Below are 12,575 nucleotides of genomic sequence, written 5' to 3'. Positions count from 1 at the left end.
CTACGCGTTCAATATTTCAACGACTTGTCAATACTTCAAGGTGCCTCTCTTTATCGTCGACACCGTCGACATACAAAGGCAGAGAGTGAGAGAGACAGGAAAGAAAATGACAATTTTTTCTTCGAGGAAAACTATTTTACATACTTCGGATACCTCTTGCACTAGGATTACTATTAGTCAGAATTTAAAAAAAAAAAAGATAACTTTCACCTTACACCTTCGATGACACCGAAACTACAGGATCATCTACGAGCCGGAAAACGCAAAAATACTTATCTAGTCGAGAAAACCGGAAAGCGAACTCGTCTGCGAGTCCGCGCGACGATGACCCCGGAATATTTAATGGCATTTGTAGTCGTTGATCCTTTAGAGCGGCAAATACTAAACAGATGTCAACTAAATTCACTCCGAATGATGTCCGGATGCTCCTTGGCGCCGCGATAAATTCGCAGACGCCGCGAGGGTCATTAGGGATAGTTGAAACCGGGCGACTCGTTAATGAGTCCCGCGAATAAATACTGGTATTGTTAACTCCGAGTGTCGGAGATCGATCGGCTGCATCACAACTGACAACCGGTGTCGAGTTGGGTAAACGACGTAGTTAGGAAGGAATATTTTAAATGTAATAGTTTACACGTACATATTATTAATAAAAATGTGCTGGATAATAATTTTTTTTTTTAGATACTTTACACATATTTTGTGTAGATAATTTAAGCAGATAATTGAGAAGAAATAACTGCTGATATTTATTTTTCATTTAGATAAGATATTTAGATTAGTTTGAATATTTTAGACAAAAATTATACGCGGATGACTAGCAATTTTAATAATCTTAATTATCCGTTATAAAAAGACGATTCTTCGTGAAATACTTTCACTTTATTTTTACTTCGCGGAAAATCATCAACAACGCGAAATGTAAATCATGAATATATGTTAAATACATTGCTAATGGACAAATCGCAAATGTACACTGTGTGTGTACACACACACACACACACACACACACACACACACACACACACACACACACACACACATATATATTAATTACAATATTAATGCATTACAGTAATCTAAAATTAAACTTGTTCAGATACTCAATTGATACCGACAGAATTGTATTTAATTTTCTCTTGCTCCCTTATTATGTTAAAATAATATTTTAATATAAATGTAACAATATATATTTTTTATGCGTATTATATTTCTCATAATACATGTCAATGTTCTCAAACTATAGCAATCTTCCTCTGCTACAACATATAACTGAGATTTGTAATATTTTTCTGCGAAAACATCTAGATAATTATGCTGGTAATTATTATAATAATACATAAATAAATTAATGTTATCGTCATCGAGATAATTGTTTCATTGGCCAATGAGTGGTATCCGAGGACAACTGTTTCGTAAGAGATAAGTACTGCCGCTAAAGTGATACTCCGAATTAATTTTGCGCGCGCATGTGTGAGTGTTCCAAAACTCGATTCGTTGTATAATCAAATCGCGAAGATGACTGTTGAAAGACACGCGGTTCATTCGGATCAAAATTCAGCATTACGAATTTCATCGCTGTAAAGCAAATAGAAAAAAAGCAGCTTGCAAGGTCGAGATTTTTCGAGATTTCACGCTCTAACGGCATAATAATCTGCGGTCTTTGGCTACAGGATATAATTGGCAAATATTACTGGCAAAGTAAGACGGAAAATGTACGTCAAGTTTTACAGGCACCGTGCTCGCGGATGTATGCGTGTCTGTTTGTATTTGGCGTTGATACGTAAGTTGCCAATGTCCTCGGAAATTGAAATAGTTGTGACTCGATATAAAAAGAAAAAAGAACTGATAGAGGTAAAAACCTACGTAATTATATCTAACCGACAACCGCGAATCCTTCGAGCATGAATTCTTTTGTGTTCAAGCTTTAAAATTTGTAATTATAAAAGATTGGATTTATGTGTGAGATATTTTTAAAAATATGTGCAATCTATGTAGATCGCGAAATTTTAACGCTTCAACAAATTTTATTTTAATATATTAGTAAAAGATTCTAATCTAATTTTTTAATTGATCTTGGCTTATTATATCGATTAAAACATTGATGATTATTGATAATAATGATATTGATAGTAGATACCATTAGAAACTTGCTGTTTTGTAAACATTGCGATTAAATAATGAAGTCGATTTCCAATAATTGCATTTCCGCACATCAAAAATAGCCACGTATAATAATATGTAATATTATATTATATAAATAATATGCAATTTTATTATATGAATTATATATGATATGAATGAAAATATTCAATTCTATGATAATATAAATTTCAGATATATATCGAAATTTGCATAAAATATCAAACATATTGTACTTGTAAAGTATTTCGATAGATATTAGCGACTTTATATCTACTGTCTGAAATACGTGATATTCAAAGAATATGCAAATATTTATATAACTTTATTGCATTAAAAAACATAGATATCAAGCAGCTATCGCATCGTCCAATTACTTTACAAAAACATTTATTCAATTTATTTATCTCAAATATAATGTCTCTCTTGCTGAGAGAGGTTACAAGAAAATCCTCAATATTATATTTATGTGCAAATATTCATAAAATTATAATTCTTGGAAATTATAATTTTATAATTCTTAGAAATATGCGTCTGCGCTGAGATCGATGGCAATTTCATTATAATCTTTTCACACACACACACACACAAATCAAAAATATTCACGATTAATAATATACGGGGTGTCCCGAATTTAAATGGCAAAACTTCAAGAGCGTGTAGGGGATCGAAAAACTAAGACGAGAAGTCCTTTAGAGGTTTGCTCGTTTTTGTTCCTCGTTTGTGATTTTAGAGAAAATCACAAAAATTCAATCTCGTTGTCAGTTGCTCTCTTGAGTCGATTGGCACCGAATAAATTTTCTGCTTCAAGATTCCTTACATATGTAAACACTTGATGTTTACGGCGCCAATTAATTCAAGAGAGCAATTAAGAGACCATAGAATCATAGATGCAGTGCACCAAATATCATTAGAACAATGTCTAGCTGCAATTAATGAGGTCAGTGCTAGATGTAATGCTTGCATTGCTGAGCAAGAGGGCATCATTTTGGACAATATCTGCATTAAATGGATGATAATGTAAATAAAATGTAAATAAATAAGTAAAGAAACAAAAACTTGTTTTGTTTCCTTTTTTGTAATTTTCTCCAAAATGGAGCAAAAACGAGCAAACCTCTAAAGAACTTTCTGTCTTAGCTTTTCTGTTCCCTACACTCTCCTAAAGTTTCGCCATTTAAATTGGGGACACCCTGTATATAACATAGATATTATTCGAAATTTATTCTCTTATCGTCTGTAATAATGATAATTTCAATCGAAACATCGTATCATTGCGTAGTTTCCAAAAGCGTAATATACATACATAAGCACAATTTAATATATAATTATAATATTAATTTAAATAGAATATAATTTTCTGATAAAAGAGAGAAGAGGAGATAACTCCGAAAGAATTACGAAAATAATATTCGCGACACATTCGGGGTTTGTCTATTTAATATAATACACACTGTATTTGTCCGCATATTTACCATCGAACTCTACGGATTGACACGACGAATTCCATTTCTCGTAACAATAACATGTTGTTAAGGAGATTCGCGGAACAATCGTCAATGGTCCGAGAGTGCTATCGGGAGATACACAACGTACGAAAGGTCACGCGCTGATGTAAACACAAACGGCGCGACGCGAGACGTCGCACGCGCGACGCCAGGTCGAGGAATGTATGGTGTCGTATATTATGTATACATATTATCGTCTATCCGCGGACGAATCTAGGATAACCGCGATCATCATCTCGTATAAACGTTTCGGCATTTTCGAAATTACGAGAAACGGAAAGTATAAATGATTCTTTTCATCGTGGATCACTCACCTGAAGATCATGACAGCCGTTATCCCTGTGACTGGCAGCACGTATCACTCCCGCACGCCAACCCCACTCACTAATCTTATTCACCTTCAGCTTGGTGAAACCACTGACCGAGAGGAACCTCTTTCCCACGATCTCCTCGCGAAACTTGTACGCCATATTACGATCGGTAGACCGCGGCGTGCCGAATCCGCGACTTGGGCTTCGGATCGCCACAGCCGGGTCCGCCAGTCACCCTTTCCCTCGCCCGTCCCCCTCCCCCGCCCCCCGCGTCGCGCCGCGCGCCAGAGTAGGCGCCCCCTGTCTCCCACCCCCACTGTTCCCGCTCCTCTTCCGTCTTCTCTCTCGCTCCGCTCGCTCTCTCTCGCTTCCCTGCCTCCCTGTCGCCGACCCGGTTTTTCCTTCTATCCTCCGAGGAGCGTGCCTCGCCCCCAAAAACAAAAAGGAAAAACAATAACAGTCGCACGCACCGCACTGTACGAGCGGGGGAGGGGACGCGACGGCGGACACTGTCACGAGCGATCACTATTCCTCGACGGCACAAAGCAACACTCCGCGGCCGATCTCTTCCTGTCGCGCGCGATCACGAAGGGCCATTAAACAACAGAGCCATGAGGCCGATGAGGCGACCGCCGGTCACTCTCTTTATCTCGCTCCTTCCTTTACTCAACACACTCCGCACTCAGCCACTCCTTATTTCTCTTTGCGTTCGATGAACGCGCGCGCCAACGAACGAGAGACTTCTCTCCGTGAAAACAGCCACGAGACTCGTCGTTCGCGCAAACGTACCACTTCAAACGTACCTCTCCCTCTCTGTCCGGCGCTATCTTCTCGCCGTTCGCGTCTCGCTTCACCGTGTTTTCCTGTTTTCTCTCCGCTCTCCCGGCGTGCGCGATTCTCCGCGCCACCGACCCAAGTGCGCGCGCACTTTTTCGTATTATCGGTATATAATATATGTCCCGATACGCGCGCGATAGGTCCAAGACGACCGATCTGACGAAAGACAGAAGGAGAGGGAGAGAGAACGACGGCGCTTACTCTCTTGCACTGTGTTGACGTCCGCGCGCACGGAGCTCTCGAACCGGACACACTTTCAACTTCCGGAACGCACACCAGGTGTAACACTATCGGACATCACACACTACGCGACGGTGAACGGCGGTAGCGGTACCACCAACGCGGTTAACGAAGGACTCCGAACGGTACCAATGTGAACGTGAGAATGACAAATACATGACCGACTAGTGATATCGCGTAGCGCGCACTGCGGGCGGACGGCAGGGAGGCAAAGCTCCTTCCCGCGACCCGTACACCTTCCCCACGTCGCGCGCGCCTCTCCCACCAGTCTGTTCAACCTTCTCCCGCTCCGCTACGTTTCCCCACCTCCGGCTTGTTCGCTAGTGGAGCGAGCGCGCGCTCTCTCTCTCCCACCCCTATTCTTTTTCTCGGTTCCTCACCCCCACTCCGCGCCTCAAAGCGGAACGTCGCGCCTCGCTTCGCCGCTATCCATCGCACGAGAGACTGTCACGAAGGTAGGTTGTTTTAGACCCGTAGTACCGACTGCGAGACGCGTGGGGTCGCGCGCGCGAGTAGCGCGAAAGAGAGAGAGAGAGAGCAACCACTAGGGTGGTGAGCGCCTAGAGGAGAGTCGTCGTTGCCTATATCTTCTCTCACCGCATGTGTACGTACTGTACTGTACTTACTTATCGACATACATACGCCGCATATATAACCCCCGAGTTTTTTTTCAGCGCTTTTCCCTTCTTCAGACGAGGATGAGCGAGTATTTCTTCTTTGAAAATGCAAATTTTTATCTTTTGGTAATAGGAATAATTAAGAGAAAGAGTCTTCTAGTAATTTTTAGTTCGATCTTTAAAGCACGTTTGTTATATCATAAATGTTTGACATAAAGTCACCTGATTTATTTACAAAAAAAGACGATATTTTATTCTTAATATCAAAATCATAACTCGGATAATGAAATGAAAATCTTATACCGTAATACGTATAGTTATATTGTAATATATAATTATCGTAATATAATCACATAGAGTTGCCACGTTCATGGTATCAATTATACAACGATGATATTAATTACAATTACTGATTTCATTATTTCAACGCCTACGAGACTCGATCGCGATTCAATCCGCACTACAAATGTTCCGATTTGATCACGCGCGAGGTATAAACATCTTCCGATTCCGTTAGAGCTGATTCGATTCCGTTACGGTTGATTCAGTTTCGTTAAAACTAGTCTGATTCCGAAATTTCTAGATATTAATGCGAACGCAATATGGCTGATTTTCCGCTTGTCTACAATATTACGCGATTATTTGTAACACCGGAACGTTTGAGCTGCAGGTATAATTGCGTTCGAGTGTCGTAAGTATCAAAGGAACGAAATAAATTTATGGAAGAATCTCCTCCCCCGCCCATCCGCCCCTTCCTTCCGATTTTATCGAAATTTATATGTATACATATTTTATGTATTTTGAACACATTCGATTTCTACGCCTCGAAATATGTGAATTTTTATAAATTTGGAGAGAAGATTTCTTTTTATTTGCAAAGCTAGATTAGTCGATGAAAATGAGTTTATGAGTCATTAATATTATATCGTGCCAGATACGAAAAGCATTGGGATATTCGCGGTATAAATCAAATTTTTCATTCTTCTATCTTGATATTATTCATTTTTTTTAATGAAAAATTTATGGGAATGCGGGTAAACGAAGAAACCTTCCTTTTATATCTTGGTATAGAAAGCTTTACGTAAAATTATCAAGATTTCTAGTCAACATTTCCTCCTTTTTCACTGCGGGATTTGTGTTTGTTCGCAGTCTCGTGGTGAACCAGAAGACGTTTCGCCGATGGAATTTCTCTGTTCTTTTTCTCTCTTTTTCTATTTTCTTATCCTACTTTTTAGTTTTCTTTTCTCTCTCTCTCTCTCTCTCTCTCTTGTGACTGGAAAATTTGTTTATTTACGTGCTTAGCGGGTTACCGGGAGAAAACGTTTTATGCTTGCAATTTTTGAAATCGGTGAAATGTCTGGAAAAATTTTAGTGAAATGTATTGCCTAATATAAAAAACTACGATCAATCGTACTTTAATACAGCACGTCAGTGAAGTAGAAAAAAAATGGTCAGTGAAATAAAAAAAAGAAAAAAATTTACGAATACTTCCGATCGTGTAATATATGTTAAAATTTTTTCAAATTAATTAAAATTAAAATTTGATTACAAACCTTATATAGAAAAAAAAGGAACGAACGAATCGATTTAATTCATCTAATATTTATGAAGCAAGAATTTACTAGCATCATCGTCTCGATTAAATAAATGCGCTTGGTTAAACTCGCGATCTATACGGTGCTGACGCGTCACGTGATCAAAACACGCTATGACGTCACAGCGCGCAGCAGCATTCAGCCAGCTGCCAGTCCAACATGGCTGACCTGTGAGCCAGCGGTGCTACAGACGGCTGTCCGCATTTAGTCGTTCGTTTCTAGCCGTTCGCGTGCGTCCCGCCGAGACGCAAGATATCCGTTAATATGATATCGTCCATCGTCTCGCGTCTCGTCATGTGAGTATACGATTCGACGTCCGAGCATGATCGGAAAAAGCGCCGTGTGTCGACTTGGGTCGACTGCGCGACTCCGAGCCATCGCCATCGTTCGCCGTCCGAGAATATCCTGTGTAGAGTTTATTTTTACTCGCGCAGCGACGGCTCTACGCGTATCGCTTGACGTGAAGTCGCCACGCGAGACGTTTCATTCGATTCTCGCGTAAAGTGATCCCGTCGCCTTCCCTGCCTTAACCGTTCGCTCGATCGGTGGTCCGTCTCTATAGATACCGCGCATATATACGTTCTTTGTGCATCTATCTCTCTCGCTCTCTTTTGTCGCTCGCTTCCGACAGTTCGCTGTTATGACAAAGAGAACAAAATACGAAGGCTGTAATTTGACCCAGCTGGCGAGGCGATCGGATTCGTCCATCCGTCGTTGAACGACCATCGGTAAATTCTTTCTCTATCTCCCTCATGGTGGAAGATTGTGTCATCGCGTCCAGATATCGACGAGAAGCATTCCCATGTTTGGCCAGATCCTCGATACAGCAGAATCTTCGTAGTGGATACGAAGGAGTGTCGCAAGAGGCCGGAGAAGTTTAAATCCGGAAAGAAGGAGAGGTGGAAGAAGAACACCGTCGACAGAATCCGGAGCAAAGGTAAGATGATCAATGTCACTAACATTTTAATGCGCAGTCGAGATACGATTAACGCAACAAGAACAAAGAGTCTTATTTCGTGGAAGAGATAAAGGTCTCTCGCGTGAGCGATGATAAAATTCAGATCCTTAATTAATGCGTATCGTTGAATCAGCGCTAGAGTGAAAGCGAACGCTGGTCTTGCAACAATCTGTTGTGGTAAGGACATAACCTAACCTAACCTAACCCAACGTTTCTATCTATACGTCAAGATATACGCAATGTTACAAAACTCCAAGTATGATTATCGGTATTACCTTCGCTTACGAAAACCAGAGCAATGTATACGCAATGACGAACATGTCCTATTAAGTAATTAATTGCCCAGGAACGTTACGGACGGCTCTTTTTATATTTTTAAATGTTGATGAATTTAAAAAAATTATATAGTTGTCACCTACATATATTTTTGGATGAAAAAATGTAGAAAAAATAAATAAATAATATTCTTCGACAATATCATTATCAAATTGTATAAGAATAATATGTCATTGTTATTATTGTAGTAATATTAGCAACTTGAAAACAATTTTTTTCTTATAAATTTTAATTTATTATTCTATACATTTGTTAACATCGCGTACCTATTTTAAAATATTTTTTAATATGTGTGCAATCAGAGAAATGAACCATACTTTGTTATGTGAGAAGATATAAAGAAGTCTAACGAGTTTTAAAATAGATTGATTATACTTAAATACATTAGAATCTTCCATATACATAGAAAATCTTACGTAATAATTCTTTAAACACATAACTTTTATATCAGATTGAAACAATTTCAAAAAAGGATTAAGATCAAAATGATATTTAAGATATATTTTTCGCGCCACGCACATGACGAGATTTTCAAGAACGCAGATATTGTCTCATAATCGGAAAATAATAGAATAACGTGATCGTTATTCTAAGCGAACCGAATGTCGTAGCAATCGCGCGCGCGCGATAAGCGAACGATGCATCCCATCCCGCCGCGTCAGCTGATTCGAAAACTACGTCACACAATAGCGCAGGTCGTTGCACTGTTCGCTCTCCCTCGCTAACATAAGAGGCACGTTTTGTTTACGGTGTGTCCGGCTGCGCTTACACACTCACGCATATTCCCGCTCGTGCGACAATGTGCGTGAACGTCCGTCCCGATCTCTCGTCGGCGACTTGTCATGTGACTCACGGGGTCGCACGCTGCACTTGATAATAAATTAGAACGAAACGGAGAAAACGTTGGTCAGAGATCTGGCACAAGGTAAACGGCGATCGACGAATCGCGCAATTTTTTTTTTTTTTTTTTTTTTTGCGCGATGCAGAGAACCGAAGAAAAGTTTTACCAAATCTATGGGAACAAATACGTTGATATTGATAAATGATGATAAATATTATAAATCTCAATTTTATTGGATTTAATACTAATGATAAAACGCTATCAAAAATGATATCTTCATTCTTATCTTTTTTTTTAAACATATGTACAGAATTGGTGTAAGATGATAAAATCTTGTTGTTGTTGTAAAACTAACAAAATTAAGTTTATATCATACAGAAGACGGTTATACCATATAAATTAACAACGAATTTTTAATTCAAATTCAAAATACAGCAAATAATGCAAAAGGAATGAATCGCGATTTGGTCAAATATTAAATATCACCGAATACAAATATAATCTTAAATTGAAAAACTCATAGATACTTTTACGCGTAAAACACTCTTATATAGAAGAAGGATTCTCGAGTAAAATATAAAAAGTACTACATATTAAAGTGCATCCGGTTTACCAAATGCATTTCTGCTATTCCACAACGCCATAACTACTATGTATACATTTCCTGTAGTGCACACTCCATTACGCACTATCTATATTTGCACGCGCGCTTTATGGTGACTTTATAGAAAATTTATGCCTTTTTCGGATATATGCAGGATGTTTCAAAAGTAAATATTCGTGAATGACGGTCAATTTTCGTCTCAACTGTTTAATATTGAACTTCAAACATCTTGACAATGAAATTTTACAAAAAGAAAGTCAACTTATTTACCTATATTATCTATATTAATCTCATGTTAATTGACAAATACAATTTTTGCGTTTTATTTAGGTTGTAAAAAATCTTAAATTGTCAAAATCTTTTAATTTTAATAAAATCTTGTCATTAAAGCAACATTTCTCTTTCTTTCTTTCTTTCTTTCTTTGTGTATATTTTTTCCGCTGTTATATTTTATCAATCTGAAAACGGTAATTGAAGCAAATTAAGTTTTTGTTAGTATATGTACGGTTGAAAATATTGGTCGAAGAATACTCTTTAATCTTTTAAAATTCAAACGGTTTTGATCCACAAATATTTTTGCAAAATTTAGTTTCGATAGATCTTCGATAAAATAGAGGCTTCCAGAGGATTTTCGAATCGAAACCATTGGGTTTCAAAGGGTTAAGTTTCTCTCATCTTGCTCTTTTGTGCATAGAACACACGCATTTCGATCGGCACGGAAATAGCACTCGACATCGAGTACATCTGTATCTAACAATAATGGTCTTTTCGCGACGGTTTCTATATTCCCGTGCTTTTTCCGCGCGCCCCTCATACTCTCGCGAATCCTTTTGGAAAAAAGCTATCGATGGAAGGAAATGAGTACACCGAGAGAGAGAGAGAGAGAGAGAGAGAGAGAGAGAGAGAGAGAGGGAAGGAGGGAGAGGAAGAAAGAGATGCTTCTTGTATAAGAAGAAACTTGGTCTCGTTGGATCGATGCCTGGTTGGCAACAGGAGGGTGGTACTCGTCGTTGCACGAAGGACGCCCATGTGCGACTGTATACAATTTTATTTGTATAAAAATATCTATATTTAATTTTAATTTTTAATAAAATTCTTTAATAAAATTCTTAAACTTGAAGAAAATTTTTGATATTTATTATCTTACACACAACACACGAACAATAACAATTTATTATTGTTTTGAAAGATATTGATAGAAATCTTATATGTATATATTGTGAGAATTCTAAGTCGAATTTGTTAGCTATTGAATTTGAATATTAAACAAATAGATGATAAATATTAAACAACAGATAGTCTTCATTGAAATTTTTTTTATATGAGATTTATGGTGGGAATCAAAGATTTTAAAACGGAAATAAAGTAAGTCTATAACGTGAAAGATATGTCTATTTTATATACAGGGTGTCCGACATGTAAGTAGCCAAACGAAAAGTGGAGATAGATCGGGTCAACCTGAAGCGAAAAGTCCTATACCATTTTGCTAAATTCGCAATAATTATTATGTTATTAATTAAAATGTCTGAGCCAATGAGCGCGTGGGAAGCGGTAGGCCGGAATCGATAGAAATGTAAAATGGCTTACTTGTTTATGTCTCTTAGCGTCGGAAGTATCAGCTGAGCGAGAGAGGCGGAGTCACGCAGCGAGCGGCGAGCGACACCGCGCCGAAAAATAATTATCACGCATCGAGTGACGAGCGATGTCGCCGCGCCGGAAAATAATTATCCTCTCGAATTGTTTTTTCGATGGCAAGACAATGATGCCTTATCATTTCCACATCACCTTGCGATAGATAGCTTGGTGCGCTTTTTTATAGTAGTTTCCCCCGTAGGCCTAATCGACTCTCAATATTTAATGTAAAAATTCGAAATGTGGTCCTCCTTGTCGTATGCATAGTTATCTACCGTAAGGTGGTGTGGAAATGATAGGGCATCATCGTCTTGCCATCGAAAAAACAATTGGAGAGGATAATTATTTTCCGGCGCGGTGACATCGCTCGTCACTCGACGCGTGATAATTATTTTTCGGCGCGGTGTCGCTCGCCGCTCGCTGCGTGACTCCGCCTCTCTCGCTCAGCTGATACTTCCGACGCTAAGAGACATAAACAAGTAAGCCATTTTACATTTCTATCGATTCCGGCCTACCGCTTCCCACGCGCTCATTGGCTGATACATTTTAATTAATAACATAATAATTATTGCGAATTTAGCAAAATGGACTTTTCGCTTCAGGTTGACCCGATCTATCTCCACTTTTCGTTTGGCTACTTACATGTCGGACACCCTGTATAGATACGACTTTATAAATTTAAAAGAATGAATTTTATAGATTAATATAATTTATTTTTGCTTTCGGATTGCAATTATATAATGAAATCAATTTTTTTAATTTATTCTACTTGTGGAAAAGAAGATATAGTTTTTCCAGTATTTCCATATCTTAATTACTCTTTATTAATCTTTTTATGGAAATATAATCTGTCTTTAAAATTTCAAGCTTATTCAAAATTAAACACTATTTAAGAAATAATTAAGTATTGGAAATTTTAAGCGTTTTAAGTATCGAAATTTAAAAATTTAAATAGAT

The 12,575-nt window shown here is 38.3% G+C and overlaps 2 protein-coding genes across 5 annotated transcripts in view; one reads left to right on the top strand and one right to left on the bottom strand.

Annotated features, from left to right (window-relative positions):
* Nucleotides 1-4,205, bottom strand: part of Kdm3 (Lysine demethylase 3) — a 254,793-nt gene extending 250,588 nt beyond the window's left edge. For all 3 annotated transcript variants that reach the window (XM_070298656.1, XM_070298657.1, XM_070298658.1), the window contains exon 1: nt 3,962-4,205. In XM_070298656.1, the coding sequence (XP_070154757.1) occupies nt 3,962-4,117 (156 nt within the window). In that variant the 5' untranslated portion in view covers nt 4,118-4,205. The remainder of the gene's footprint in view (nt 1-3,961) is intronic.
* A 3,139-nt stretch (nt 4,206-7,344) lies between these two features.
* LOC138935047 (uncharacterized) overlaps nt 7,345-12,575 on the top strand; it is a 31,946-nt gene continuing 26,715 nt past the window's right edge. The window contains exon 1 of one of the 2 annotated variants that reach the window (XM_070299332.1): nt 7,345-7,543. In XM_070299332.1, the coding sequence (XP_070155433.1) occupies nt 7,512-7,543 (32 nt within the window). In that variant the 5' untranslated portion in view covers nt 7,345-7,511. The other variant, XM_070299329.1, reaches the window with a different exon arrangement.

This window comes from Polyergus mexicanus, unplaced genomic scaffold (assembly GCF_030449975.1).
Source record: "Polyergus mexicanus isolate NDT 795.1 unplaced genomic scaffold, iyPolMexi1.0 SCAF_7, whole genome shotgun sequence".
In the NCBI taxonomy this organism is placed as follows: Eukaryota; Metazoa; Arthropoda; class Insecta; order Hymenoptera; family Formicidae; genus Polyergus; species Polyergus mexicanus.
Note: the sequence above shows the minus strand (reverse complement) of the source record. Positions and strands in the feature narration are given on the sequence as shown.